The sequence below is a fragment of the Halichoerus grypus genome, chromosome 6 (genome assembly GCF_964656455.1).
Source record: "Halichoerus grypus chromosome 6, mHalGry1.hap1.1, whole genome shotgun sequence".
In the NCBI taxonomy this organism is placed as follows: Eukaryota; Metazoa; Chordata; class Mammalia; order Carnivora; family Phocidae; genus Halichoerus; species Halichoerus grypus.
Window position 1 is genome coordinate 70,561,156 of NC_135717.1, and position 16,951 is coordinate 70,578,106.

The 16,951-nt window shown below is 37.7% G+C and overlaps 1 protein-coding gene across 1 annotated transcript in view; it reads left to right on the forward strand.

The window, feature by feature from the left end:
* Positions 1–16,951, forward strand: part of CCDC7 (coiled-coil domain containing 7) — a 195,535-nt gene that overhangs the window by 17,191 nt on the left and 161,393 nt on the right. The window contains exons 3-4 of the mRNA XM_078074143.1: positions 1,048–1,140; positions 16,021–16,104. Coding sequence (XP_077930269.1) covers positions 1,048–1,140; positions 16,021–16,104 — 177 coding nt within the window. The remainder of the gene's footprint in view (positions 1–1,047; positions 1,141–16,020; positions 16,105–16,951) is intronic.

Genomic DNA, 16,951 nt, shown 5'->3' on the forward strand with positions numbered 1-16,951 from the left:
TATTGATGGCTAAGATTTATTATGGTGAAAGGGTACAAAGCAAAATCAGCAAAAGGAAAAGGCTTATGGGGTGAAGACTGGAGGAAACTAGGTCCAAGATTCCTCTTCCTTTAAAGTCACACAGGATGTGCTTAATTCCTCCAACAACACATTATGACAACATGTGAAATGTCTGTTGGAGAAGCTCATTAGAGACTCAGTGCCCAGAGTTTTATTGGATACTTTGCCTAGCATGTACCGAAATTCCAGACTCCTGAAGGAAAGCAGATGCTTAGCATAAACCACATTGTGCAGACAGTTTAGGGACAATGAGCCACTGTTTTCAGTGAATGATGGGAACACACCTAAAATCCAAGTACTGAGACACCAGTCCAACGCCAGCCTTGAAAGCAGATCTTTCTAACGATAGGCCTTTCTAAGTCTTATTCCTGCTATGCTAACTCTTCTCAGCACTTTAGTAACTTTAGCTCTTAGTGTTGGGGAAAAAAATATTTCCTTTTTCTCTGAGTTTCTCTTTGCACAATGATCCAGAATTGAATTGTGGTTGTACCAAATACCAAATGAGAACAATGAGGAGTAGTACAAATATAAAAAGAACATAGTTTGTCAAATTTCCAAAATATAAATTTCCTCAAAGTTTGAGGCGTTAGCTCAGAGAATTTCCTTTATGGCTCTTTGGTTTCCATTTCTGTTTTGCCCACTTCTCTTCAAAGAAGAAAGTTGAGTCAGTCATATTTTGAGGAATACTTTGGTAATAAGTGGAGTTGATGCTTCAACTATTCATAGTCTTTTACATGCCTGTCAACACAGAAAAAAGAGTCATAGGGACTTTCTCCATTGCTAGGGAGTAGAGTAAGGACTGTTTCTCATCATTTCTTTATGGTGATATGAGATGGGGTGTAAGATGGAAAATTTAAGTTTGTGGCACTGGCAGAAATAAGTCTTACTGCTAAGAACGTCCTGACATGTTTGATTAAATGTCTTTTTACATTTAATATAATAATTTTAAACTATAAAAATACTTAATTTTCTTTGATTCACTCACAGATTGTTTCTACTTTGGAAGAAACCTATGGATTTGGCATTCAAAATGGAGAAAAATCAATTGTGAAGCCTGAACCTGAGGAATTAACTTTATCGGTAAGTATATGTAACCCTAATGTAGAGACATTAACACTGAAAAGGGTTAAGATTTTCTTTTGGATTCCATTTATATTCTCAGAATGAATTCCCCATCCATGAAAATGACCCAGTTAGGGAACTTGAAAGTAGAGTACTTATTTTTCTATCCTCTGCTTAAAGTTTAATTAAGACATATCTATATTCTAAACCTACTTTTATTGTTAATTCCTATTCTATTTAATTTTTAAACATTTGGTTACTTGTTGGTTTGAGTTGTATATTCCTTATCATGTTAAGAAAGTATTCTTCTATTTCTATTTTGCTAAAAAATAAAACAAAACCAAGAAGTTATTGAGTGTTAGCAAATGCCTGGTATATAGTGAAGTTATGTAACTGTTAAGGTGATTAAGTATGTGGTTCTCCTTTAATCTATTGAGGAGTTGAATTATTTTACACATTTCATAATATTCAACTGTACTTTTAATACTTGTAGAGTATTATTTTTCTAATTACTTTTTGTTAGTTAGGGATTGAGTTTGGCTCCATGTAATAAAATAGCTATGTTGAGTCTTTCAATTCGTGAACATGGTATGTCTCTCCATTTATTTAGATCTTGTTTGGTTCTTTTATCACCAATTTATAATTTTCATCATACAGATCCTATACATGGTTTGTTAGATTTACGCATTTATATTTCATGTTTTTTGGAATGATTTTTAATAGCATTGTTTTTAATTTTAGTTTCCACATGTTTGTTACTAGTATATAGAAATATGATTGATTTTTATATGTTTATCTGATATCTTGCAATCATATTCAATGTACTTTTTGATTCTAGATTTTCTATAGATTTCTTGGAATTTTCTACATAGATAATTATATCATTCTCAAATAGAGACAATTTTACTTCTTCCTGTCCAGTCTGAATGCTTTTTATTTCTTTCTCTTGTGCTGGCTCTGGCTTCCAGCATTATATTTAATAATAGTGATGAGAGCAGATATCTTTGACTCATTGTGACTACTACTTCCAGACAGGAATGGAAGTTCAGTTCCCTGCTTAGTTTCACCAGCACCACTCTGGTGGGGGAATTGGAGGGCCAGTTTTCACTGCCATATTATTTTTCAGCCCTACTGACACATATGGGTAGAGGTGCACTTTTTTTCTTGGTGTTTGGCGCAGGTAGGATAGGTATTGTCAGAAAGTTTTTGGATTATGCTGGAGACGCCTTTTCACAGTCCTTTGACTTTTCTTTCCTTTCTTCTTTCTTCTTTTTTTTTTTTTTTAAAGATTTTATTTATTTATTTGAGAGAGAGAGAGCATGAGTAGGGCAGAGGGAGAGGGAGAAGCAGACTCCCTGCTGAGTAGGGAGCCCGATGTGGGGCTCAATCCCAGGACTCTGGGATCATGACCTGAGCTGAAGGTAGACGCTTAACGACTGAGCCACCCAGGTGCCCTCTTTGGCTTTTCTTATGGGATTTTTTTTTTTTTTTTAAGTCTGTGCTTATTGGAAGTTCCAGGTTCCAGTGCTCCCTACATTTTATATGTAGGTAAAAAGAAAACCTAAGGAATTCATGTATTCCTCAAGTTTTGAGAACTCTGCCTTTCTCTTTCTATGTTTCAGTTTTCCTGTATTGGTTTGTTGTGTTGTCTATGGTATTTTAATTGCAGGAGGGAGGATTAGAGGAATGGGCCTAGTCCATCATTGCCAGAACTGAAAGTCCAAAATTATTTTTTTATTTTTGATACAGTTCTGTGTTCTGATGTCTCCTTTATCTGATACCAGCTTTCTTATGATTAGTCATTGTGTGTTATATCTTTTTTTTATTATGTTAATCACCATACATCATTAGTTTTTGATGTAGTGTTCCATGATTCATTGTTTGCGTATAACACCCAGTGCTCCATGCACTATGTGTCCTCCTTAATACCCATCACCAGGCTAACACATACCCCCACCCCCCTCCCCTCTAGAACCCTCAGTTCGTTTTTCAAAGTCCATAGTCTCTCATGGTTCGTCTCCCTCTCCGATTTCCCCCCCTTCATTTTTCCCTTCCTGCTATCTTCTTCTTCTTTTAAATATAATGTATTATTTGTTTCAGAGGTACAGGTCTGTGATTCATCAGTCTTATACAATTCACAGCGCTCACCATAGCACATATCCTCCCCAATGTCTGTCACCCAGCCACCCCATCCCTCCTACCCCCCACCACTCCAGCAACCCTCAGTTTGTTTCCTGAGATTAAGAATTCCTCATATCAGTGAGGTCATATGATATATGTCTTTGGCTTGACTTATTTGTTTCCTGAGATTAAGAATTCCTCATATCAGTGAGGTCATATGATATATGTCTTTCTCTGATTGACTTATTTTGCTCAGCATAATACCCTCCAGTTCCATCCACATCATTGAAATGGCAAGATTTCATTCCTTTTGATGGCTGCATAATATTCCATGGTATATATATATACCATATCTTCTTTATCCATTCATCTGTCGATGGACATCTTGGCTCTTTCCATAGTTTGGCTTTTGTGGACATTGCTGCTATAAACATCGGGGTGTACATACCCCTTCGGATCCCTACATTTGTATCTTTGGGCTAAATACCCAGTAGTGCAATTGCTGGATCATATGGTAGCTCTATTTTCAACTGTTTGAGGAACCTCCATACTGTTTGCCAGAGTGGCTGCACCAGCTTGCATTCCCACCAACAGTGTAGGAGGGTGCCTCTTTCTCCGCATCCCCGCCAACATCTGTCGTTTCCAGACTTGTTAATTTTAGCCATTGTAACTGGTATGAAGTGGTATCTCATTGAGGTTTTGATTTGGATTTCCCTGATGCCGAGCGATGTTGAGCACTGTTTCATGTGTCTGTTGGCCATTTGGATGTCTTTTTTGGAAAAATATCTGTTCATGTCTTCTGCCCATTTCTTGATTGGATCATTTGTTCTTTGGGTGTTGAGTTTAAGAAGTTCTTTATAGATTTTGGATACTAGTCCTTTATCTGAAGTGTCATTTGCAAATATCTTCTCCCATTCTGTCGGTTGTCCCTTGGTTTTGTTGACTGTTTCCTTTGCTGTGCAAAAGCTTTTTATCATGATAAGTCCCAATAGTTCATTTTTGCCCTTGCTTCCCTTGCCTTTGGCGATGTTTCTAGGAAGAAGTTGCTGTGGCTGAGGTTGAAGAGGTTGCTGTCTGTGTTCTTCTTTAGGATTTTGATGGACTCCTGTCTCACAGTTAGGTCTTTCAACCATTTTGAGTCTATTTTTGTGTGTGGTGTAAGGAAATTGTCCAGTTTAATTCTTCTGCATGTGGCTGTGCAATTTTCCCAACACCATTTGTTGAAGAGACTGTCTTTTTTCCATTGGACATTCTTTCCTGCTTTGTTGAAGATTAGTTGACCATAGAGTTGAGGGTCTATTTCTGGGCTCTCTATTCTGTTCCATTGATCTATATGTCTATTTTGGTGCCAGTACCATACTGTCTTGATGATGACATCTTTGTCATAGAGCTTGAAGTCCAGAATTGTGATGCCGCCAGCTTTACTTTTCTTTTTCAACATTCCTCTGGCTATTCAGGGTCTTTTCTCGTTCCATACAAATTTTAGGATTATTTGCTCCATTTCCTTGAAAAAAGTTGATGGTATTATTTATTTATTTAATTAATTTATTTATTTAATCTAATTTTTTATTATGTTATGTTAATCACCATACATTACATCATTAGTTTTTGATGTAGTGTTCCATGATTCATTGTTTGCATATAACACACAGTGCTCCATGCAGAACGTGCCCTCTTTAATAGCCATCACCAGGCTAACCCATCCTCCCACCTCCCTCCCCTCTAGAACCCTCAGTTTGTTTTTCAGAGTCCATAGTCTCTCATGGTAAAAGTTGATGGTATTGTGATAGGGATTGCATTGAATGTGTAGATTGCTCTAGGTAGCATTGACATCTTCACAATATTTGTTCTTCCAATCAATGAGCATGGAACGTTTTTCCATTTCTTTGTGTCGTCCTCAATTTCTTTCATGAGTATTTTATAGTTTTCTGAGTACAGATCCTTTGCCTCTTCAGTTCGATTTATTCCTAGGTATCTTATGGTTTTGGGTGCATTTGTAAATGGGATCGACTCCTTAATTTCTCTTTCTTCTGTCTTGTTGTTGGTGTATAGGAATGCCACAGATTTGTGTGCATTGATTTTATATCCTGCCACTTTGCTGAATTCCTGTATGAGTTCTAGCAGTTTTGGGGTGGAATCTTTTGGGTTTTCCACATAAAGTATCATATCATCTGCAAACAGTGAGAGTTTGACTTCTTCTTGCTGATTTGGATGCCCTTTATTTCTTTTTGTTGTCTGATTGCTGTGGCTAGGACTTCTAGTACTATGTTGAATAGCAGTGGTGATAGTGGACATCCCTGCCGTGTTCCTGACCTTAGGGGGAAAGCTCTCAGTTTTTCCCCATTGAGAATGATATTCGCTGTGGGTTTTTCATAGATGGCTTTTATGATATTGAGGTATGTACTCTCTATCCCTATACTCTGAAGAGTTTTGATCAAGAAAGGATGCTGTACTTTGTCAAATGCATTTTCTGCATCTATTGAGAGGATCATATGATTCTTGTTCTTTCTTTTATTAATGTATTGTATCACACTGATTGATTTGCGGATGTTGAACCAACCTTGCAGCCCAGGGACAAATCCCACTTGGTCGTGGTGAATAATCCTTTTAATGTACTGTTGGATCCTATTGGCTAGTATTTTGGTGAGAATTTTTGCATCCATGTTCATCAAGGATATTGGTCTGTAATTCTCCTTTTTGATGGGGTCTTTGTCTAGTTTGGGGATCAAGGTAATGGCCTCATAAAACGAGTTTGGAAGTTTTCCTTCCATTTCTATTTTTCGGAAGAGTTTCAGAAGAATAAGTATTAATTCTTCCTTAAATGTTTGGTAGAATTCCCCTGGGAAGCCATCTGGCCCTGGGCTTTTGTTTGTTGGTAGATTTTTGATGACTGCTTCAATTTCCTTAGTGGTTATAGGTCTGTTCAGGTTTTCTATTTCTTCCTGGTTCAGTTTTGGTAGTTGATACATCTCTAGGAATGCATCCGTTTCTTCCAGATTATCTGATTTGCTGGCATGTAGTCGCTCATAATATATTCTTATAATTGTTTGTATTTCTTTGGTGTTGGTTGTGATCTCTCCTCTTTCATTCATGATTTTGTTGATTGTGTCATTTCTCTTTTCTTTTTGATAAGTCTGGCCAGGGGTTTATCGATCTTGTTAATTCTTTCAAAGAACCAGCTCCTAGTTTCGTTAGTCTGTTCTACTGTTCTTTCGGTTTCTATTTCATTGATTTCTGCTCTGATCTTTGTTATATCTCTTCTCCTGCTGGGTTTAGGCTTTATTCGCTGTTCTTTCTCCAGCTCCTTTAGGTGTAGGGTTAGGTTATGTATTTGAGACCTTTCTTGTTTCTTGAGAAAGGCTTGTATTGCTATATACTTTCCTCTTAGGACTGCCTTTGCTGCATCCCAAAGCTTTTGAACAGTTGTGTTTTCATTTTCATTGGTTTCCATGAATTTTTTTAAATTCTTCTTTAATTTCCTGGTTGACTCATTCATTCTTTAGTAGGATGCTCTTTAGCCTCCATGTATTTGAGTTCTTTCCGACTTTCCTCTTGTGATTGAGTTCCATTTTAAAAGCACTGTGGTCTGAAAATATGCACGGAATGATCCCAATCTTTTGGTACTGTTTGAGACCTGATTTATGACCTAGGATGTGATCTGTTCTGGAGAATGTTCCATGGGCACTAGAGAAGAATGTGTATTCTGTTGCTTTGGGATGGAATGTTCTGAATATATCTGTGAAGTCCATTTGGTCCAGTGTGTCATTTAAAGTCTTTATTTCCTTGTTGATCTTTTGCTTAGGTGATCTGTCCATTTCAGTGAGGGGGGTGTTAAAGTCCCCCACTATTATTGTATTGTTGTCGATGTGTTTCTTTGCTTTTGTTATTAATTGGCTTATATAAGTGGCTGCTCCCATTTAGATATTTACAATTGTTAGATCTTTTTTTGGATAGACCCTTTAAGTATGATATAGTGTCCTTCCTCATCTCTTATTATAGTCTTTGGTTTAAAATCTAATTTGTCTGATATAAGGATTGCGACCCCAGCTTTCTTTTGGTGTCCATTAGCATGGTAAATGGTTTTTCACCCCCTCACTTTCAAAATGGGGGTGTCTTTGGGTCTAAAATGAGTCTCTTGCAGACAGCATATCGATGGGTCTTGTTTTTTTATCCACTCTGATACCCTGTAGCTTTTGATTGGGGCATTTAGCCCATTTACACTCAAGGTAACTATTGAAAGATATGAATTTAGTGCCATTGTATTGCCTGTAAGGTGATTGTTACTGTATATCATCTGTGTTCCTTTCGGGTCTATGTTACTTTTAGGCTGTTTCTTTGCTTAGAGGACCCCTTTCAATATTTCTTGTAGGGCTGGTTTTGTGTTTGCAAATTCCTTTAGTTTTTGTTTGTCCTGGAAGCTTTTTATCTCTCCTTCTATTTTCAGTGAGAGCCTAGCTGGATATAGTATTCTTGGCTGCATATTTTTCTCATTTAGTGCTCTGAATATATCATGCCAGTCCTTTCTGGCCTGCCAGGTCTCTGTGGATAGGTCTGTTGCCAATCTAATGTTTCTAATATTGTAGGTTACAGATCTCTTCTCCCGAGCTGCTTTCAGGATTTTCCCTTTGTCTTTGAGACTTGTAAGTTTTATTATTAGATGTTGGGGTGTTGACCTATTTTTATTGATTTTGGGGGGGGTTCTCTGTGCCTCCTGGATTTTGATGCCTGTTTCCTTCCCCAAATTAGGCAAGTTCTCTGCTGTAATTTGCTCCAATATACCTTCTGCCCCTCTCTCTCTTTCTTCTTCTTCTGGGATCCCAATTATTCTAATGTTGTTTCGCCTTATGGTATCACTTCACTCTCGAATTCTGCCCTCGTGATCCAGTAGTTGTTTATCTCTCTTTTTCTCAGCTTCTTTATTTTCCATCATATGGTCTTCTATATCACGAATTCTCTTTCCTCTGCCTCATTTATCCTAGCAGTTAGAGCCTCCATTTTTGATTGCACCTCATTAATAGCCTTTTTGATTTCGGCTTGGTTAGATTTTAGTTCTTTTATTTCCCCCAAAAGGGTTTCTCTAGTATCTTCCATGCTTTTTTCAAGCCCAGCTAGTATCTTTAAAATCATCATTCTGAACTCTAATTCCGACATCTTACTAATGTCCATATTGATTAGGTCCCTGGCAGTCAGTACTGCCTCTTGTTCTTTTTTTTGAGGTGATTTTTTCCATCTTGTCATTTTGTCCAGAGGAGAATAGGTGAATGAGAGAACAAAATGCTAACAGGGTAACAACGTCCCCAGAAAAATATACTCTAAACAAATCAGAAGAGACCTGAAACTGGGGGAAAAGAAAGGGAATGAAAGAAAAAAGAAAAAAAAAAGAAAAAGAAAAAGATAAAAACAAACAAACACAAAAAAACCCAGAATATGTTCAAATATGATCAGGTTGGTGCATAGATCAGTGCCACACACTAGGTTTTGGGTGTATTTTGGTCTGTTAGAAGAAGGTGCCTCTCAAAATTTTAAAGAAAATCTTACATATGTACAAAAATAAGGGTTAATACTATGAAGGGATGGAATATGACTGTAAAGATGAAAATTATAAAAGATTTTATAAAAGGAATTGATAAGAAGTTGGTTGAAAAAAGAAAGAAGAGAATTTAAGAAAAAAAAAGGGATAGAATGTGATCAGGCGGGAGACTAAAACAAAGCCATACACTAGAGATTTAGGGTATATTTTGGTCTGTTAGAAGAAACTGTATCCCAAAATTTTAAAGAGAGAACAACATATATATATATATACCAAAAATAAGGTTAACTACTATGAAGGGATAGAATATGACTCTAAAAATGAAAAATAAAAAAGATTTTAAAAAAATTATTGTTATGTTAATCACCATACATTACATCATTAGTTTTTGATGTAGTGTTCCATGATTCACCGTTTGTGCACAACACCCAGTGCTCCATGCAGAACGTGCCCTCTCTAATACCCATCACCAGGCCATCCCATCCTCCTACCCTCCTCCCGTCTAGAACCCTCAGTTTGTTCTTCAGAGTCCATCGTCTCTCATGGTTCGTCTCCCCCTCCAATTTCCCCCCGTTCATTCTTCCCCTCCTGCTATCTTTTTCTTTTTTTTCTTAACATATATTGCATTATTTGTTTCAGAGGTACAGATCTGTGATTCAACAGTCTTGCACAATTCACAGCGCTCACCATAGCACATACCGTCCCCAGTGTCTATCACCCAGCCACCCCATCCCTCCCACCCACCCCCCACTCCAGCAACCCTCAGTTTGTTTCCTGAGATTAAGAATTCCTCATATCAGTGAGGTCATATGATAAATGTTTTTCTCTGATTGACTTATTTCGCTCAGCATAACACCCTCCAGTTCCATCCACGTCATTGGAAATGGCAAGATCTCATTCCTTTTGATGGCTAAAAGAGATTTTTTAAAAAAGGGATTGATAAAATGTTGGTTGAAAAATGGAAAAAGAAAAATTAAAAAAAAAAGTTAAAAAAAATTAACTTTGAAAGACTAAAGAATCATGGGAAAAAAACCATGAATTCTATGTGCAGTATTCCCCTAGTGCTGGAGTTCTGCCATTCTCATTGATTGGTAAACTTGGTCTTGGCTGGCTGTTCTTGTTGATCTTCTGGGGGAGGGGCCTGTTGCCATGGTTCCCAAATGTCTTTGCCAGAGGCGGAATTGCCCCCCCCCCCTTTGCTGGTCTGGGCTAAGTAACCGGCTCGGGTTTGCTCTCGGGAGCTTTTGTTCCCTGCAAGCTTTCCGTACAGGTTTGGAGGACAAGAGTGAAATGGCAGCCTCCCAATCTCCACCCCGGAGGAGCCGAGAACTCGAGGCCCCACTCCTCAGTGAGCCCCCAGAGAAAAGCAGTCAGTCACTCCTGTCTCCCCGGTCTCCAGCTGCAGTCTGTGCTCACCTGGCCTGTGACCGAGCGTTTCTATCTCTGGCACCCAACACGGTGTGGAGTCTCCAAACCCAGCAGATCCCTGCGGTGCGCTCCCACGCCGCTCCTCCCAGGGGAGGAAGGGGAGTCTCCCCGGATCTGCTGCTTGTTGGGTCCCTGCTGGAAGAGCTGTGGCCTGACTGTGCCGTGGATCACAGTTAATGGCAACCCGGAGCTGAGAGCCCACTCCTCGGCTCCGTCTCTGCAGCCGGCTTCCCCGCTCCAATACCTGGGAGCTCTGCTGCACTCAGGTACCCCCGGTCTTCCTGTGACCCCAAGGGTCCTGAGACCACACTGTCCCAGTGAGGGTTCCATCCCCCGCTTAGCCACTGGAGCGACGTCCCTCAGCAGAGCTGACTTCTAAAAGTTCCGGTTTTGTGCGCCACTGCTCTATCACTTGCCAGTAGCGTCCGACGGAGGCCCCCTCACCCCCGTCTATCTCCTCGAATATCGCCTCGGATTCCCTTCTCTGCACGTCCTACCTTCCAGAAAGTGGTCACTTTTCTGTTCACAGAGTTGTTGCTATTCCTTTCTTCGATCTCCTGTTGAGTTCATAGGTGTTCAGAATGGTTTGATCCCTATGTAGCTGAATTCCCGGGACCAGATGAAATTTAGGTCTCCTACTCCTCCGCCATCTTGCTCCTCCCTCTATTGTGTATTATATCTTCTTTCAAACTTTATTTTCAAACTATATTTATTTACCGTACCTCTTTGAAACAGCATATAGATGCATCTGTTTTTTTATCCAGTCTGACAATGTCTGTCTTTTAATAGGTTTAGTTCATTTACATTTAATTGATACAATTAAATGTATTGCCATGTAATTAATTTATTATAATGACACATTCATGAAATAATGTGAATTAAGTCTACTTTCTTGCTATTTGCTTTTTGTCCCATATCTTCTTTGCTTCTTTACTCTTTTCTGTTTTGAGTTAATTATGTATTTTTTAGCATTTCATTTTATTTTCTTAGTTTTAGGCAATTTTTTTGTGTGTGTGCTTGCTCTAGGGATTCATCATGTATTTAAACTTACCACAGTCTACCTTGAATTAATATTATACACTTCATTTCTCATGTGAGAACATTATAACAGTATAATAACATTGACCTCACTTATGTTTTTTGTGCTATTGTGTTATATTATTGTTTCCCTATTTTTTTCTGTCTGCTTTAAAGATTTTATCTTTGGGCTTTAGCAGTTTGATAGAAGGTATACCTAGCTGAGGCTTTCTGTATATTTATTCTGTTCAGAGTCCATCAAGCTGAATCTGTGAGTTGATGTTTTCCAACAAATTTGGAAATTTTCAATTATTATTTCTTTAGATCTTTTACTGCTTCTCTGCTCCTTTTTTATGAGATTCTAATTACACCTCTATTAGACTGCTTGATACTGTGTAAGAAGTCACTCACACTCTCTTCATTTACTTCAGTGTTTTCTCTTTCTGTGCTTCAGTTTGGGCAATATATGTTATCCTATCTTCAAATTCACCAATCCTTTCTGTGGTGTCTGATCTGCTGTTAAATTCTAGCCAATGAAATTTTTATTTTAAATATCATAATTTTCATATTTAGTATTATCTTTTGGTTACTTTTTAGGGGGTTTTATATTTCTCCTGCTTTCTACCACATTGGAAACTGTGGTACAATGTTTATTTTCTAGAGAATGCTTACTGTTTCCTTTCTGGCATTTAGGATGAACAGCTAATAATTCTTTCCTACAAGAATGGATTTGAGCAGAAACTGGTCCATATTTTAATTAAGTTGAATTGTTGCCTGATTTGTCTAACCCATAATCTCTCCTATTGCTGCTTCCCCTGAGGGGCTGATTTCTTTGATATTGCCAGTATTTTAGCTGGCAAGAGTTTGAACTCTGATTTTAAAGTTTTGGTTCACATCTTGGTTCAATCCTGGCAGAGCTTCAAAATACAATTACCACAAGAACATGCAGGATGAGATTCCTCTGTTTCTTAGTTCCTGTTTTTTTATAGTTGTGTAAATGCCAATCAAACCTTAAAACATTTTCATTATCCCCAAAAGCCTCCTTGTACTCCATTTACAGTCAATTCTCTCCTACCCTGGCTCCAGACAACTACTGATCCATCACTATACTTTTGCCTTTTCTAGAATGTCCTATAAATAAAATCATATAATATGTAGCCTTATATATCTAGTCTTCCCTATTTCAACATCATGTTTTTGAGATTCATCCATGTTGTTGTATGTATCAGTAGTTTGTTTCTTTTATTGTGAAGAATATTCCATTGTATGGCTATACCACGGTTTGTTTATCCATTCATCAGTTAATAAACATTTAGGTTGTTGGATCCAGTAGCTATTTTGGCTGTTATGAATGAAGTTTCATTTTTTTTTTTCAATTTAACTTCAATTAGCCAACACATAGTACATCATTAGTTTCAGATGTGGTGTTCAACAATTCATCAGTTGTGTATAACACCCAGTGCTCATCACATCACGTGCCCTCCTTAATGCCCATCACCCAGTTCCCCCATTCCCCCATCCACCCCCCTTCAGGAACCCTCAGTTTGTTTCCCATAGTTAAGAATCTCTCATGGTTTTTCTCCTTCTCTGATTTCTTCCCATTCAGTTTTCCCTCCCTTCCCTTGCGGTCCTCTGCACTGTTTCTTATATTCCACATATGAGTGAAACCATATGATAATTGTCTTTCTCTGATTGACTTATTTCCACTTAACATAATACCCTCCGGTTCCATGCAGGTCAATGTAAATGGTAAGTATTCATCCTTTCTGACGGCTGAGTAATATTCCATTGTGTGTATATATATCTATATATCTATATATCCATATATATCCATTTGTATGTGTGTATATATATATATGGATATATGTGATATATATATATATATATGGATATATGTGATATATGTATTTGGACATGTGATATATATATGGATATATGTGATATATATATATGGATAGATGTGATATATATCACATCTTCTTTATCCATTCATCTGTCGAAGGACATCTTGGCTCCTTCCCCAATTTGGCTATTGTGGACATTGCTGTTATGAACACTGGGGTGCCGGTGCCCCTCCATATGAATGAAGTTTCTGTGAACATTTGTGTGCAAGTCTTTGGGGGGACATATGTGTTTATTCATCTTGGATAATTGCTTTGGGATAGGACTGGTGATTTATAAGTATATGTTTAATTTTATGAGCAATTGCCAAACTACTTCCCAATGTGGCAAAACGATTTATGTTCCTACCAGCTCTCTGGGAGAGTTCCAGTGGCTGTACATCCTTACCAAAATTGGTATTGTCAGACTTTTTAATTCTGACCATTCCTAAGGAATGTAGGCCTCCTTTTCTGCTACCATATTGGCAAAATTCAAATGGGGAGGGGTTTGGTAGAAGAAAAATGGTTGAGTTGAGTGATTTGCCTTGGGAGCTTTTCTCATTCCAGTCTCTCTGCTAGCCTAAATGGCTGTCAAGGGCTCAGCCGGTTTTTCTTCATCCTCTGAATTCTGTTTGTCAATGGTAGGCCTGCTTTTTGACTTGGTTGACTTGACACACCTTGCACACACTAGACCAAGCACTCTTTCTCCACCATGCTCCCTTTAGGTATGGATATGTCTTTGGTTCTTTGCTTATCTATAAAGTGTTCTTCTGTGGAGTTCAGCTCATCAGATTTTTATCCTATCCTCTCCTTCAGTATCCTCAAGGAAAGGGGTGATAATTATATAATTTTATATATTTTTCCATTCTGGATGTTTAATTTTCTTTTAAAAAAATATTTGAGAGAGAGATCGAGAGAGAGCATGAGTAGGGGGAGGAGCAGAGGGAGAGGGAGAAGCAGACCCCCCGCTGAGCAGGGAGCCCAATGTGGGGCTCGATCCCGGTACTCCAGGACCATGACCTGAGCCGAAGGCAGATGTTTAACCGACTGAGCCACCCAGGTGCCCCGTCCTTTCTGGATGTTAACACCAAAGTGAATACCTCTCATACATTTTCACATCATAATCATAAGTGGCATTTCTGCTTCCTTTTTAAAGATCTTTTTAGAAGTGCTGCCCAACAATCTCTTTTTGTCTCATTGGTCTGATTGGGACACGAGGCTACCCTTATTGGTAAAGGAGGCTGGAAATTTTATTATTATTGTCATTTTTTAAAGATTTTATTTATTTATTTGAGAGAGAGAGAGAACACGAGTGGCATGGGGAGGGCAGAGGGAGAGGGAGAAGCAGGCTCCCCGCTGAGCATGGAGCCCAACACAGGGCTTGATGCCAGGACCCTGGGATCATGATCTGAGCCGAAGGCAGACACTTAACTGACTGAGCCACCCAGGTGCCCCTTATTATTATTATTACTAGCTATGCATGTTGGCATCCCCAATAAAATTGAGGTCCTGTTAGTAGGCAACTAATAGTCTCTATTATAATGACCATTAAAATACTATAATAATAGTATAAGTGATACTATTTTAAGACTATTATATACTTGTCTCACAACACTGTTGTCATAATTTTTGATGATTTTGATATCCATGTAGATGATCTTTGCAAATAATCCAACATCTCAGTTCGTTGAATTCCTTTCCTCCAATGATCTTGTCTTCTATCCTATCTCAGCAACTGACAAGATGGTATCCTCTAGTCTTTGTCATAACCAATAACTTTAACTTTTCCATAATTTGTTTCAATCATCTTAATCTGTGGTCACTACCTCTTATCTTTCCCACTTAGTCTGTCTAATATTCTGGCTCCAAAAGTCCTTTGATTCCATTCGGAACTATAATCCATTGGTCTTACTGCCTTTTACTGTCCCAAATCCTCCTTGTGGTCTTAACTTACCTAGCTTAACTTCCATGGTCCATTATTATTATTGCTCCCAAGCATATGTACTTTCTTGCCCTGCCATGCTATATTGATTTTATTTTGTGAAACTGCAACCCTGATCAAATCAGTCACCATCTTCTCTATATTTGTGGCATCTGAATGTGAGTAGAAGAAAAAATCCCCAAGTATGCTTATAGTCTCATCTTATATTTATAATTAATAAACCTAGTTCATTCATTTTCCCTCTCTCCTGAATGATTAATTCAGTTTTTCCCCCTCTCCTATATGGGTATAAGTCTTTTTCATGACAAAAAAAAAAAAAAAAAAGTGTATCAGCCTGTGAGTATGTTTTAACATGTGATGTTAAATGAACATATTCCTCATGGAGAACATTCTATGAGAATCCTAACTCTATATGAGCATCTGAGGTTTGTGTACCATAGGTTGTCTCTGATTTACAAATCACTACTCTACTAGAAAAGATTCAGTCATTATGATGTTTTCATCTGCCACTATTTTTTCCTCAAAGTGTTCATTTGCCCATTGAGTGAGGGTAAAAGACTACAGCTCTTGGCAAGTATACTTATATTGAGAAGTCATAATGAGCATTCATTTTCTAACACAAAGAGATATTTCTATATATTTCTGTGTACAGAGTGGCTACCTTTTTTTGGGTATTCATAACTTTCAGGAGTTTAAATCTGGGATGCTTGCTTTTCTGCAATGGTGCAGGGGAGAATAAAAGAGGCATAGCAGGATATATGTCATTAATGCGCCAGCTCCCAAAATGTACTCTCTTTCACTTTCTGGAGGAATTTGCTAGTATAGCATTTGGAGCATGATTTCTTGTCTTATAGGTTTGAAGGGACATAAATTATAGGCAAAAAATATTTTCCAAAATAATTAAATATACTAAAATGTAGATGGAGATGCATATGGATTCTGAAATGAAAGTAACTTTTTTTTGTTATTCTTTTCAAAAGGTTGGGGATGATCTGAATTCATTCTTGAGATGTTGTTCACAATTTGCTGCTCAGTTAGAAGAAGCAGCTAAGGAAGAACGTAATGTATGTATTCTGTGTAAACTGTCAAGTATAAAATATTTACTATTTTAATGATTTAAATTATTAATAATGTTAAATTTTGTATTAATAAATTGTATATTAATTTATTAAAATCATTAATTGTTATTAATAACAATTTTAGTAATACAATATTTAAAGCTATACTGGTTGTTTGAACTTGAATGTGATAATCCATTCAGCAGTATTAGTCTAAATACAATGCCTTAAGGAGTTATAAAAGGCATTAGAAAGTTTTATTTGCTTTTTTATTCTTAATGTAGGCATTTAGATCTGTGAATTTTCCTTTAAGTACAGCATTGATTGGGTCATTAGTATTTTCATATTTACCAATGAAAACATAGTATTTTTTTTAAAGATTTTATTTATTTATTTGACAGAGAGAAAGAGAGAGACAGCGAGAGTGGGAACACAAGTTGGGGGGGCGGTGGGAGAGGGAGAAGCAGGCTCCCCACGGAGCAGGGAGCCCGATGCAGGGCTCGATCCCAGGACCTGAGCCGAAGGTAGCCGCTTAACAACTGAGCCTCGCAGGGGCCCCGAAAACATAGTATTAATAGTATTTATATTTTAGTGTTTTAAAAAATTTTTATTTAAATCCAATTTAGTTAACATATAGTGTATTATTAGTTTCAGGGGTAGAAGTTAGTGATTCATCAGTTGCGTATAACACCCAGTGTTCATTACTTCAAGTGCCCTCCTTAATGCCCATCCCCCAGTTATCCCATCCCCCCCACCCCTCCAGCAACCTTCAGTTTGTTTCCTATAGTTAAGTCTCTCTTTTTTTTTTAAAGATTTTATTTATTTATTTGAGAGAGAGAGAATGAGAGAGAGC